The sequence below is a fragment of the Pseudozyma flocculosa genome, assembly GCF_000417875.1.
Source record: "Pseudozyma flocculosa PF-1 unplaced genomic scaffold scaffold00011, whole genome shotgun sequence".
Taxonomy (NCBI): Eukaryota; Fungi; Basidiomycota; class Ustilaginomycetes; order Ustilaginales; family Ustilaginaceae; genus Pseudozyma; species Pseudozyma flocculosa.
The window spans coordinates 425,976-439,262 of NW_006920879.1; the positions used below are offsets into that span (position 1 = coordinate 425,976).

The 13,287-nt window shown below is 64.5% G+C and overlaps 4 protein-coding genes across 4 annotated transcripts; all 4 read left to right on the top strand.

Annotated features, from left to right (window-relative positions):
* Positions 1-368: 368 nt before the first annotated feature.
* PFL1_03620 (uncharacterized protein) lies at positions 369-1,041 on the top strand (the record flags this gene model as incomplete). The annotated part of the gene is made up of 4 exons (XM_007881139.1): positions 369-402; positions 513-600; positions 727-752; positions 875-1,041. The coding sequence occupies 4 exons, from the start codon at positions 369-371 to the stop codon at positions 1,039-1,041; spliced, it is 315 nt and encodes a 104-aa protein (XP_007879330.1).
* Positions 1,042-1,786: 745 nt separating this feature from the next.
* On the top strand, positions 1,787-3,873 carry PFL1_03621 (uncharacterized protein; the record flags this gene model as incomplete). Its single annotated transcript, XM_007881140.1, has 2 exons — positions 1,787-2,623; positions 2,743-3,873. The coding sequence occupies 2 exons, from the start codon at positions 1,787-1,789 to the stop codon at positions 3,871-3,873; spliced, it is 1,968 nt and encodes a 655-aa protein (XP_007879331.1).
* Positions 3,874-4,558: 685 nt separating this feature from the next.
* On the top strand, positions 4,559-8,672 carry PFL1_03622 (uncharacterized protein; the record flags this gene model as incomplete). The annotated part of the gene is made up of 4 exons (XM_007881141.1): positions 4,559-4,602; positions 4,692-8,220; positions 8,327-8,499; positions 8,615-8,672. The coding sequence occupies 4 exons, from the start codon at positions 4,559-4,561 to the stop codon at positions 8,670-8,672; spliced, it is 3,804 nt and encodes a 1,267-aa protein (XP_007879332.1).
* Positions 8,673-9,430: 758 nt separating this feature from the next.
* On the top strand, positions 9,431-10,678 carry PFL1_03623 (uncharacterized protein; the record flags this gene model as incomplete). Its single annotated transcript, XM_007881142.1, has 4 exons — positions 9,431-10,098; positions 10,183-10,273; positions 10,378-10,482; positions 10,586-10,678. The coding sequence occupies 4 exons, from the start codon at positions 9,431-9,433 to the stop codon at positions 10,676-10,678; spliced, it is 957 nt and encodes a 318-aa protein (XP_007879333.1).
* Between the last annotated feature and the right edge of the window lie 2,609 nt (positions 10,679-13,287).

The following is a 13,287-nucleotide window of genomic DNA, read 5'->3' on the forward strand; positions in this document are numbered from 1 at the left end:
GACTGAAGGGCCAAGGCGGAGAGCGATGGTGGAAGTCGAGCAAGAGCAGCGGTCGGTCGGTCAAGAGCTGAGGCCAAAACGCCCAAGCAACAGCTTTTCCCCGCACTCGAATGGTCTCTGTGCCGGCCAGGGCGCCGCTCAAATGGCCGAGGCAGGGTCAGCATGCGCGGCTCCGACAAGGCACAGCCCCCCTCCACACACACAGACAGGAGCTTTGACGTCTGCGCGCAGCCGCTCTGCTCTTTGGCTCCAAGTTTCCATCTGCCCTCATCCACTTCGCTGCCTGCCCTCTACTTGCTCACAACCTCAAGCCCACCATCGCCTAGCTCACCCGTACCACCCACCAGTAATATCAGAGTCTAGCCATCATGGTCGAGGCATCCGACATCATCCTGATCCTCTGTGCGTAGCGCGCCGATGCCGGCCTTCCCGAGCGGCGAATGCTGCCATCCATCCGCTGCGGACTGACGCCTTGTTTCCTCTGTCGGCCGCATCTGCATCGCATCGAACAGTGGCGATCTTCTTCCCGCCGGCGGCCGTCGCCTTTCTGACCGGTTGCTCGTGCGACTTGATCATCAATATCCTCCTCACCATCCTGGGGTGAGTCCAGGCCCTGCTACGGAGACTGCCTTGGCATCCCATGATTCCCTGCTGCACGCGGAGGACACTACTGACGCTCATACATCTGGCGATTCTTGACCCTTCGCCGCCATTCCACCTACATAGTGTGCTGCCGGGAACGATCCATGCCTGTGAGTCTGTGCCTCCGCTGCGAACGGCGTGCCGTTGCGACCGCTTCGACTTTGGCACCGAGACCCGCGCTGAACATCCTTCTGCTACCCTCGCATTTCTTCCCTTCCCTCTCCCGCCACAGTCTGGCTCATCTTCAAGAAGATGCGGGCCGAAGAGCGCTACGGACAGGGTGGCATCAAGTACACGGGCAACGGCGAGTGGGTGCCCACTGACCACGTTCAGCAGGGCCCTTACTACCCCCACGGCGGCCCTCCTCCCCCGCAGTACGGCGCCACAAACAACTACTAGGCTGATGCAATCCCGCCGAAGGATTCTTTCGCAAAGCCTCGGCAGCACGCTGCCAGGTCGCACGCCGGACGATTGCCCGTTGCTGCCCATCGCGACGAGCGACGCCACCCGTTACCCACCAGCGTCCTTGTGCAGCGTGACTTTCTCAGCTCGTCGTTGCGCTCCGCTCCGCTCCGTCCCGTGCCCTAGTCTCGGCCTCTGTCTCAGCCCGCCCTTCCTCGGTGAACTCAGAATGCGAATAGTAGTGACTGTTATACCTTGCATCCACGGGTCATTCGAAGCCTGTTTGGGAGCTCAGCCATCCATCGAGAGATGTCTTTGAGACGCGGCTCCAGCCGGCCGATAGCCAGAGGATGGGACCCCGCGCATGCGCCTGCGCCTGCGCCTGCGCCTGCGCCTGCACTTTCAGGCTGGATTTTTCCCTCGGGTCGAGGATGGCTTAAGCGCAGGCCCGGGGGCCTGGCCCTCTGCTGCCGATGGGGGCACCTTTCTTCCTGCTCTCGTCATCGATTGACCCCCCGCCACTCACTCCATTCGCTCTCTCTCGCACGCCTTCCGCAAAGGCGGCAAACACTCCTTCAAGCAAAACCCTCACTCACACACCGCCGTTCGCTGCATTGAAAGGCGGGGAATCCGCATCGTTCTGTTGACCTAGACAAAGGCTTAAAGCGTCGGCCTCCCACCGACGAAACGCTAGCGGTCCCACGGTGACAACGGCGAGGCGTCCCACTCGTCTCCGTCCGCCATGTCGTTCAACGGTCGAGCGACGGGGGCCCTGTCCCGCTCACTGCAGGCCAGGAGCGCCCTCCGGGGTGTCGTGGCGCTCGAGGGTACTCTTGTGCTCCTCTCAACTCGTCCAGGAGCATACTTCGCGCAGACGCGCAGCATCGCATCGCGCGCCTTGGATCCGAGCGCAAGGCCGACAGCTACCGTGCCAACCGGGCATTCGCCCCGATCTCAACGCCGCACCTACTCCCGCGACCCTCTCCAGGCCGAGCATGAGGCCAACACGGTGAGGGGCAACCGGGCCGCCCGCGAAAGGCTGGCCAGAGAGACTGCCGAGCGGGCTCAGAAGGAACAGGGTTCCGATAGCAACGGCAGCGGCAGCGGCGGCGCTGGCGCTGGCGCTGGCGGCGACGGGAGACGTCGACCCCTCGGGAGTCGCCTCTCGACTGCGTGGAAGTCGACGCCAACCAAGTGGTACCCGATCCCGGTGCTCCTCGGAGCCGTCGTGCTCATCGGCGTCCAGGCTCGCAAGGACTACGTGGCGGAGCAGGAGGGTCGCGGCGTCGGCCACAAGATTGTCGACGAGAACGGCCAGGTGGTGCGCATGTCCGGTCCCTGGACCGTCTACGTGATCGGCGCGCTGCCCCTCAACGCCATCAGCCGAGCCTGGGGCTGGGCCAACAACCTCACCCTGCCCGTGTGGTTCCGGCCATTTGGCTTCCGGCTCTACGCTCGCATCTTTGGCTGCAACCTCGACGAGATGAAAGACCCGGACCTCACCCACTACGCGAGCCTTGGCGAGTTCTTCTACCGAGAGCTCAAGGAAGGCGCCCGCAAGATTGACGATTCGATCCTGGTGAGTGCCCTTTACTCTCGCCCCTTGTCCAGCTCTTCTTCAAGGGGCCCGGTCTTTCTCGCCACGGCGATATCTGTGCAGCGGTACTGACACCTCTCGTCGCGCTGTCCGCCCCACAGGTCTCGCCCGCAGACGGAACCGTGCTTCACTTTGGCGAGATCAGCGGCCGGCGGGTCGAGCAGGTCAAGGGCATCACCTACTCGCTCGACGCCCTGCTCGGCTCGACGTCGGAGCCTCAGACGACGGAGGAGGTGGTTCGCGCCGCCAAGCACGAGAAGATCGACGAGCGCGAGTTTGCCAACGTCAACGGCATCCAGTACAGCCTCGACAAGCTGCTCGGCGACGAAAAGGACAAGCCGGCCGAGCCCGAGAAGCCGCGCAAGAAGAGCATCTTCCGGTTCATCACGCCGTCCTACTGGAGAAAGTCCGTGGACAAGTCGAAGCAGACCTCCAACGTCACCGGCGTGCCGGCGCCTGTCGCCAGGGAGGAGGGCGAGGAGGCGCCCGAGGAGCGCACCGACCCCGCATCGCAGAGGGAGGAAAAGAAGCAGGTCGACGAGGCGGGCATGCCGACGCCGGATACGCCCGAGGTGCTCGGGCGGTACGCCAACGTCGCCTACGAGATGGGCTCGAGCGCGCTGCCGCCGCTGCTGCAGCCGCACTCGCCCGGCCGCGAGGGCGTCCGCGAGGGCCACAAGCTCTTCTTCTGCGTCATCTACCTGGCGCCGGGCGACTACCATCGCTTCCACAGCCCGACCAACTGGGTGGCCGAGCGACGCCGCCACTTCCGCGGCGAGCTCTACTCGGTCTCGCCCTACATGGCCAACCGGCTTTCGAACCTGTTTGTGCTCAACGAGCGCGTGGCCCTGCTCGGGCGATGGCGCCACGGCTTCTTTGGCATGGTGCCGGTGGGTGCCACCAACGTGGGCTCGATCCGCATCAACTTTGACAAGGCGCTGCGCACCAACGTCCGCAAGCAGCGCTCGCTGGCGGGCACGTACTCGGAGGCGTCGTATGGCGCGGCGAGCATGCTGCTCGGAGGGCAGCCGCTCGGCGCCGGCGACGAGATGGGCGGCTTCCTGCTCGGCAGCACCATTGTGCTCGTGTTTGAGGCGCCCAACGAGTTCAAGTTTGACCTCGAGGCGGGCCAGAAGGTCAAGGTGGGCCAGCGGCTCGGCGATCTTGACGATCAGCAGCAGCAGACCGGGCCGCAGGAGGAGTCTGACAGGCCGAAGGGACGCCACGTTTGAGACGGTCTTTCGCAGCCGGCCGGCCAGCCAGGATACCGAAACATGAAATCAAATGTGGAAATCAGGAGAAGCCATACGAGAGCAGTCCCGGTTCGCATGGTGTGCGGGCATGGAGGAAGAGATGGGAGGCGTCGCTGATGGCATGCCAAGCTCGACGCAGAAGAAGGTCGAGAAGAAGCTTGCAGGTGCAGCCAGCCGGCCGCGCCGGGCAGGCGCACGGTGCACCCAAGGCCAAAAAGGCGTCACCGCCCGAAGAAAAATCGGGCCCAGGCAGGCAGGCAGGCAGGCAGGCAGGCAGGCGAGAGACAGAGCAGCAGCCAGCTGGGCGCTCTGGCCAGCTAGTTCTCTCAGCGGGGGAAGGTGAAAGGAAGGGGGCGTGGGCCAGCCAGCCAGCCCAGCCAGCCACGGCCAGCCAGCCAGAAAAGTGTTGGTGTCTTGCCGCCTCCTGTGCTGCTCCTTTCGGCCCGCCAACCAACGACCGTGCATGCCACCACGACCGAGATCGCGCCCCGCAACACCTTCCCTGTGTTAGAAGCCGACGAGACACCGATCCGACGCAGACCATCTCCTTCCAGCCATCTCGATCGGATCCGGCCCTCGCCATACCCCATACCCCCGACATCGATCCCACGGTCCGAACAACAAAGACGCCCTAAAAGAGGACCGAGACGCAGCGTCCATCACCATGTCGGGCTCTGATCCTCTCGGAGCAGGATCCAGCGGCTACGGGTGAGCGCTGCCATCTCCTGCACGATCCGGTCCGTCGTCGAGATCCAGGGTCACTGACTGACGACCAGACGTTGCCACTTTGAATGCAGCGCCGCTGCCGCCGAGGACCCGTGGTCCGGCTTCAGCCCGTCTGCCGCCGACTCGTCCAAGTCGTCTGCACCCCCTTCGCCCGCGCAGGAGTTGGAGTCTCGTTCGTCCTACGTCAATGCCGCCACGGCCAACGGCGGCGCCCGCGCCAGCATGCATGCACCGCCCCAGGCCCAGGCCCAGTACCAAAGCTTCCTTTCGGAAAGGCTTCCTCGTTCTGGATCGAGCTTCGGCGCCAAGAAGCCGGCCGCGACCGCCAACGGCTCCACCGCCGCTGCTAAAACATCGCCCGGGCTCGAAAACGAAAGCGCCGAACTGGCCTGGGGCTCTCCAAGCCCGGCGCCGGCCCCCTCCAAGGCGCTTGAGGACCTCAGGATCACTGGTGAAGACAAGGGGATCGCCAGCGATCCTCACAGCGCGGCTGGATCATCGTTCACCATCCGCGACTCGGGCAATGCTCCGAATGTCCAAGGGAAAACGGCTGGCGACCCGCTTTCGCAGCATCAGCAGCAGGGCGAGCAAACGGGCTTGCAGGGCACCGGCCCGGACGAAGCGGTGCGCCGTGCGGGCCACGCCGAGGACGCCGCCGGAGACGACGACGACGATGACGAGGAAGAATTTGTCTATCCTGGCGCTCCGGACGAGCGGGCCGAGGAGCAGCAGGCGGACAAGGCCTCGTCGGTCGAGTCGGTCGAACCCCTTCCGGTCGACGACGGACCTCCTACTCCGGCCGCCACCAAGGTCGAGTCAGCCGCCGAACCTCCTGCCCCGGCTGGCCAGGGCGTCGAGGGCGGCACAACAGCCCAGAGCGCCGAGAGCACCCCTGCGCCAAGACGGACTGCCACGCCTCCACCCATCGACTACGACCGCCTCGCATCCCTCTGCTCCCGGGGCAACTTGCCGGAGCTGCAAAAGTTCTTCGAGGAAACTTGCGCCGAGCCTCCCCGCGGATCTGGAGCCTCGGCCTTTGCTCTGGCCAACGAGCCCAATCCCGCCAATGGGCTCGTCCCACTTCACTTTGCTGCAAAGGAGGGCAAGACCGACGTCGCGAAGTGGCTCGTGCAGGAGGCTGGGGCCATTGTCGAGATGGAGGATCGGGAGGGCGAGACACCTCTGCACAAGGCTGCGATGAGCGGCAAGCTGCCGGTCCTGACGTTCCTCCTTTCCGCCGGTGCCGATGCCAACGCCAAGGACGCCGACGGATGGACCGCTCTGCACAATGCATGCTCGCGAGGGTACCTGGACATCGTCCGCGTCCTCATCGAGACTGCGGGTGCCGACATCGAGGTCCAGGGTGGCCGCGGCGGCTGGACGCCGCTGATGAACGCCGCCTCCAAGGGTCACCTGCCGATCGTCCGCCACCTGACGGCTAAGCAGCACGCCGACCCTTTTGTGCGCAACGCCTCTGGAGAAACGGCCTACGACGTGGCCGCAGCCACGTTTGAGATCTACATCTGCGAGGTGCTCGAGCGGTACGAGGCAGAGCGCTGGAACGCTTCCAAGTTCTCGGCGACGGCGGGCGGCAACCAATCCTCGACCGCCAACAGCACCGGCCGGATCGTGCCCGGGCGCGGCCCATACAACCCCTTCGCGCTGCACACCACTGTGCCCATCCTGGTCCACGAGAACCAGAGGCTCGACACCCGCTTGAAGACCCTTGCGGTCAACGGCGGCAAGCCGCGCTGGAGCTCCTCGAGCGCTGCCCGACCTCATAAGCCGGATCGCAGGGCTCCGAGCTCCATGCCTCCTGGCCCCCTGGCGCCGAGTCGGACGAGGCACACGCCCATGCGCAAGGACGACGTCGATCTGCCATCTCGGTCGATGCCGTACAAGCTCCGCTTCCGCTCACGGACCCCTGCCGGCGGTCCGGGCCGCCGCGGTCGGGGCGTACCACCGCATCGTCGCGGAGCACAAGCTGCTGCAGCCGTCGCTGTCGAAGACGATTTGGCGAGCACGCCTACCCCGGACTCGGTGCTGGGAACACGCAGGAGCTCGGATGCCGAGCACGTCGAGAGCTCCCACTTCTGGCTGTGCGAGTGGCAGCGAGACCTGACCCACCCTCTGGTCAGCGTCGAGGAGGGCTGGCAGTACGCGCAGTCGTTTGACGCACTCGATGATCGGTGGTCTGCCGAGGTGCCGCCCCCGCTGTCGCGCCTGCTCGACGGTGGCGGTCTCAGTGCGTCCGTCACTCGGGCCATTACCGGTGGTGCCAGCCTGGCAACGGCGCAAGGTGACCAGGAGGCAGCGCAGACAGGCTGGGTGCGAAGGAGGCGATGGATCCGCGTCATGCGGCGGCGCCTGGACATCGAGTTCGGCGACGAGCTCGAGGCGTCGGAGTTTGCCTTTGGCCAGGATGGCCCGGCCGATGCTGCTGCCGACGTCAACGCCGCTCTCGGGATCGAGTCGGCCAGCAGCCTGTCGACGGCTGCCATCATCGCGGCGCAGGAGGCTGCTAGGACCGAGTGTGCCCAGCTGGGCCCCGATGCCGACTACCTCAGCCGCGCCAAGGCTCTGGCAGGATCTGGCGCCGCCTCGGGCAGCACGCCGGCCGACTCTCTGGGTCAGGACAAGGATGAATTGGCCCGAAGGATCGCCCGCCTCGTCATGGCCATCACGGAGCTGAGGCAGGCGTTCGACGACGCCGACGGCGAGCGGCAGAGTCGAGCAGAGGAGCTCCGACGTGAGTTCACCGTTCAGCTTGGACAGCTCCGCGAGGCTGCAGGGCTCGACGACGACGAGGACGACTTGTCCGACATCGACGAGGACGACTTCATCTATCCGAACTCGTACAAGGACGACGGCGCCTCCGTCTTCACGCGCTTGCCGGCGGCCATCACCGATCCGGCTACGCCCGGCCCTTCGACGACGGCCACCAGCCGCCCCAGCATCCCGCAGCGTCACAGCAGCGCCGGGTCGTTCTTGCGGGGCGGCGTCGCTCCGTCCGAGGCGGGCACCGCGCTCGGTGCGGCCCGCAGCGCCGATCTGGCCGCCAGTCGCGACTTCCGCGTGCCGACCAACGAGGCGCCCAACAAGGTCCTCTACGGGCGCGAGCCCATTTGGCGTGAGCAGAACCTGCAGCCCCAGTGGGAGCGGGACGAGCAGGCCTCCGACTGCCGCGGGTGCGGAAGGCGATTCACGTTTTTCCTGCGCAAGCACCATTGCCGCCGGTGCGGAAAGATCTTTTGCGATTCGTGCTCGTCGCACCGGGCTGCGCTCAGCGTCCAGGAGCTCGTCGTCGACCCCTCCCTCCCCGGCATGGCCCTGAGCGAGTCCGCCGGTGCCGCTAGGATCTGCAACAGCTGCCACGCCGAACGCCAGCTCCCACCTTCGCTGCAGAACCTGCGAGGCGCCGACGCACTGATGCCGCAGCGACCGGGCAACACGAGCGCCGCGGGCGAGGATGAGTTTGGACGCAGCCTTGCTCCGCCCAGCGATGTCTCGAGCCGCGCCAGCGAGCTCAACGAATGCCCCGTCTGCAACAAGACGCTGGCTACCCTGGGCGGCCAGGAGGCCCAAGAGGCGCACGTCAGGGTGAGTTCTGCTTGGCGCGACGCTGTGCGACGACGACGAGCGCGAGTACCGGTGAGACTGACCATGCTTGCGAGACGATTCATCTCTCACCCTCGACTGCTGACAGGCCTGTCTGGAGAACGGCGGAGGAGGCAGCCTGCAGGGCGGACGCTACCTGGTCTACAATCTGCCCGAGAACTCGCCCATCGTCGGCAAGGAGTGCCTGATCTGCATGGAGGACTTTGCCGCCAACAACAAGATCGCCAGGCTGCCCTGCCTCTGCTACTTCCACCGCGCCTGGTGAGTTCCGGGTGGCCCGAGGGCGTGCCCCCCTTCCACCATCTCGCACTGTCTTTTCGGGCCGACCAAACTGACCCTCCACCGTCATCTTCCCCTGTGCATCGCGTCCCAACAGCATCGATTCGTGGTTCAAGCGCGGTCGCGAGTGCCCCGTCCACGCCCGATCGTGGTGAGGCACTAGGTGCGCGGCCTTGACCGGCCGTGCTCGGATGATTGTCTCGGCCTGTGCCTTCTTGCCGCCCATCCAGGTGCAGTCTAACCTGCTCGGCGCTCCGAAAACATTCCATGCCTTGTTGATCCTCCTGCTTGGCTGCATCTGCTGGAGATGATGTTCGATTGTGGCTGTCTTTCCGCCGAAGCAGAGCCCGGATGTCTGCCCCGTACCGGTGCCGTCTGCCAGCGTGCGCCCTGCTACCTCCTATGCCAACAACATCCAGCCCCACTTCTTGGCTCACTGCCAGGGTGAGACCTCAGCAAGGTGGACCATGCTGCGTTTGTTGGACATGCACAAAAGCAGGAGCTCAGGGCTGCCATTGCAGGTCTTGCAAGTGTGCAGCTGCCTGCAGTGAAGAATGATCAGCTTGTGGCATGGATGGACACCTCTTGTCAGCTCTTTGCAGTGTCTCAATCAGTCAGCACTTTGTTTGCCCTACCACTGTGCTTCAAGGGAGAATGCTGGCAGCATCACATCATGGCATCAGGCAGCTCTTGCAGCAGTCCTCTCATCTACGAGCTGGGCGGTCCTTGCGGCGCGTCGCGTCGTGGGCTTCCCAGCTCCACATTTTTCGCCTCTGCCGCCAAGAGGCCGGTGCTTCTCTCTTGTGTCACTTTGCCGCATCGCACTCGTATCTTTCCTCGACCTCATCGACCACTGTTGACCGCCACTGTCTTTCCGCAGCGACCAGCCTCAGCACCAGCCTCAGCCTACGCCATGTCATCTTCCACGCCGCCACAAGCCATCGAGGCGCAAGCGGATGTGCAGGATCCGGACCAGACCGACGACCAGCTCGCCTCGGCACAGGAGCGACTCGATGAAGAGCGGGAGCGGGAGCGGGATCGGGCCGCCGCCGCTGTCTCCTCGTCTTCAACGGCCGACACGGCGGCCTCACAGACTGCACCGCCTGCTTCGGATGACCCGAAGAGCGGCGCCAAACGCAGTCGCAAGAGCCGCGGCGCGACGGCGGAGCAGCACGACGACCAAGGGCAGGAGACCGCATCCAACAAGCGGACCAAGCAGCAGGCTCCCACCGAGACGACGGCGTCGCTGCAGCAGCCACCGGCACAGGCGGACGATGCCAACGTTCGCATCGACCGACTTCGGCTGGCGCTCGATCGCTTCCTCGAGCTGATCGAGTACCGCGTGACGACCGACAAGATGTGCAAGTCGCTCCCGCGCATGGACCGCGAGGTGCTCGATGCCATCCGCCAACAGTTCCTGGGGCAACTCAAGGAGGTCATCAAGGAGGAGAACGAGAACCTGATCCAGGAGAACGACCTCGAACACAAGCTGGCAAGTCTTCACAGGCTCGTAAAGGAGGCCGACGAGAGGTACGCAAAGGGCCTCAAGGGCGGCGAAGAGGAGGCCAAGGACGTCTGGAGGTGAGTGCGCCAGGGTCCCAGTCCTCTATCCTCAGCCAGACAGCGCGAGGCTGACACCGCCGGTCCTGTTTTTGCTGTTCTCAGGGCGGATCTCGACATTGAGACGGCCATCAGCGCCCGCGCCATACCGGATCAGGAGGAGAGGGTGGCAGCCTTGAGAAAGGAACTGGACGAGGTGAGCCTCGCGTTCGGGCCCGAGTCCACGATATCTTCATCACCATCATCCCCGCGACCGTTGCTGATCATCGATGCTCGGTGTGCTTCTACGCCTCCGTCCAGGTGCTCGAGACGAACGCGACGATACACGCCGACCTCAAGTCCCTGTCCGCGCGGGCCGAGGAGAAACGATTCCTGGCAAAGGAAGCGCTCGACGCACTGGACGCTGTGAGTGGACCGACTGATGATCACCTGTCGCTCCGCAGACCAAGCGGACTCTCGGCTGACCCCCTCCTATCCATGCCCGACGCCGGTTTTCGGCTTCTGCCAGGCCATCAACGCTCTCGAGGCATCGCCATCGATGGAGAAGCAGCTCCGCGACACCATGGATGGCCTCTTGGCAGACCTGGGCGCTCGAACATGACCCCGCGCCGCTTTCCGAGACCGACTCCATCCTTGCTGTACTTGTATCCCTGTCACTCGCTGCTCCCCACATCTCTCTGTTGCAACAGCAGCACGGCACCGACCGCTACGATACCACAGTGTGGTAGGACGTCTATTGGGCGATGCAGTCTGGTTGCCGTGCACGAGCCGCAGCCATGCAAGGTCCGCCCGGTCTCAGCCCGGCCTCCCGCCGGTAAGTCAGCATGACCAGCAACTTCGATACGCAGCGGATCTCCTTCAAGGGGCTAGCTCGAAGTTGCTCCAACTGAAGATCGAAGATCGGCGGCCTTCCAGGGGCTCGTGGGCCGGCGACGGTGGCCCTTGCGCGCTGTCAGGATGGTCTCCAGTCCTTCTCTCGATCTTTATGCCGACGGTGGCCCCCACACACGAGCAGGACAGCACGCAAGGCCCTCTGTCTCTATCTGTGCCTCCTTCCCTTTTGTCGGATTCCCGACCACTCTGGCTGGAATGGCGACGGTGACGAGCTTGTCACGGCGAATTCCTCCGCTCACAGCTTCCCCAGTCGATGGACGCCAGGTCGCTCTAGTTTAGAACATGTGCAGGAGTACGTGCTAAACGGAGCGTTAGCGTCTGTGCGCCCTCGCCAGAGGGTCTGCGCAGAGGTGCCCGATGAGGGAACAAGGGAGAGGGACTGCGGGCTTCGGCCTTTGGACAGTAGATCGAAGAGGGTTTACCACCATACCGTTGCGCGACAGCCAAGGTAAGGGCGAAAAGATCGGTTCTCAAGCCAAGCAGCGGATAGCTGATAGACCGTTCGACTAGGATCAACGGGGGCCACAACTACACTGATCGTCGTCGTCGTCGTTCAGTCCCGTCGACCGAGGAGGGCTTCATTCTTCTCATCGCGAGAAAGGGCGAGGGCGGCGAAGATATGTATCTAGCTCACCAAAGGGGGCGCCAATGGCGACCAACCGGCAGGGCAGGACACGCACGACGGTCGACTTTGATACCAGTCCAGGACCAGGCTGGGCATGGCCGGCCTGCCTGCCTGGCGGGGCTTGGAAACGGATTGTCGACCGGCATGCCTTGCCTGCCGGGCCATGCGCGCGTACCTCGGACGTTTGTGTCCGTCGTCCCTGACGCCTGCCGGTTGCTTGCTGTGCTTGGAGATCGACGGGGAGCGTCTCTTGGCGTCGAGGCGGTTGAGCTTCTTCTCTTGTCGCAGATTTTGCAACAGACAAGCAAGCAAGCAGCAGGCAGGTGCTCTACGACCTACGAGGTGCATGCCATGGGCCGGCGTGTGGGCAGCGCAACAGAAAGCGGCGTGCGTGTACGTCCCGCAGTGGCGTCAAGCAGCGCACCGCACATACGGCCAGCTCGCGGCACGGTCCGTGCTGGCGCGGCCTCGACGAACGCTGCGATGGCCGGCACGCAGCCGGGGGTGGTTCGGGGCATCCGTCTACATACATATGCGCATCGTCGTGTAAGCCAGCAGCGTCGATGCCGTCGAGAGCCAGCTCGACATTGATCTATTCTCGGCCCCCGCCGATAGGGCAGCGGCAGCTGCCGGGGCCAGCAGCAGCAGAAGAGGCAAGCCGAGGGAGGTCTCTCAACGTACGTGATGGCTCGGCGTGGCCGAGGTGCGATGTATGGGAACGGTCCGCTCCGAAGGCCCACACACAGACGGCACGCCAGGCGGCATGCGTGCGTCGCTGCGCTCGGTGTCGGTTTCTGAAACCGAGCGAGGATCTGCACGCGGCGTGCATGCGCACGCCTAGCGGCGACCTTGCCTGGCCTGGCCGCGGGGCTTGCTGCCCCTTTGGCCTCTGTGCTGTCCACCTCAACCGCGCTCTCTCGCCTTTCGACCTGGCGCGCACCTGCCGGCTTCGGCCTAGCACCAGAGAGCCCAAGCAGCCAACCCCCTGTCCTGTCCAAGCGCGATACCCAACCTCCTCTCTCGCTCTCTCCATCTCTCACCGCTCCCTGTGCAACTCGTCGTCGCCGTTGACCCCCGCTCCTTTCACCATCCCTTCCCGCATCGGCCCCTTCCGTCCCTTACCCTATCCTTCCCTCCTCCCCTCGCCACGCCAATACCTCGCCCCCTCCAACGTTCTCTTCTCCGTGTCTATTCCCCCAAACCCTCCTGCTCTCCTTGCTCGGAACCCAAACTCTTGCTCTCGGCTCACCCTCTCTTGCGATCTCTGACCTGCGCACATCCGTCAGCAACCTCAGCCTAGCCCGTACCGAGCCAGTTCCCGGCCCAACTGCCCATCTGCAAGCGCGCCCCCACCATCATCACGAGCGGGTCCCGTTGCCATTGCTACTCACCTGTGCTGCCGCACCGTCAACCTCCGGCCACGGTCCTTTCAGACTGTCCATCAACGAGCACTGGTTGCCTTGTCAAAAAGATCCGCGGTCTCAGCGTCCAACCATCCAGCCTGCCATCGACAATAGGCCAGCCATCGTCGTTGCCCGATCGCGCCCCACCCGACTTGCTCTCACCCGGCGCAATCTCTTGCTCGTTGGCACCGCAAACCCACTGCTTGCCCCCCTTCACATACCATTGCCTCAGCCCCGTCACCGTCGCACTTTTCCTTTCGGCCCGACCCTGCCAGGCTCTCGCTGAGG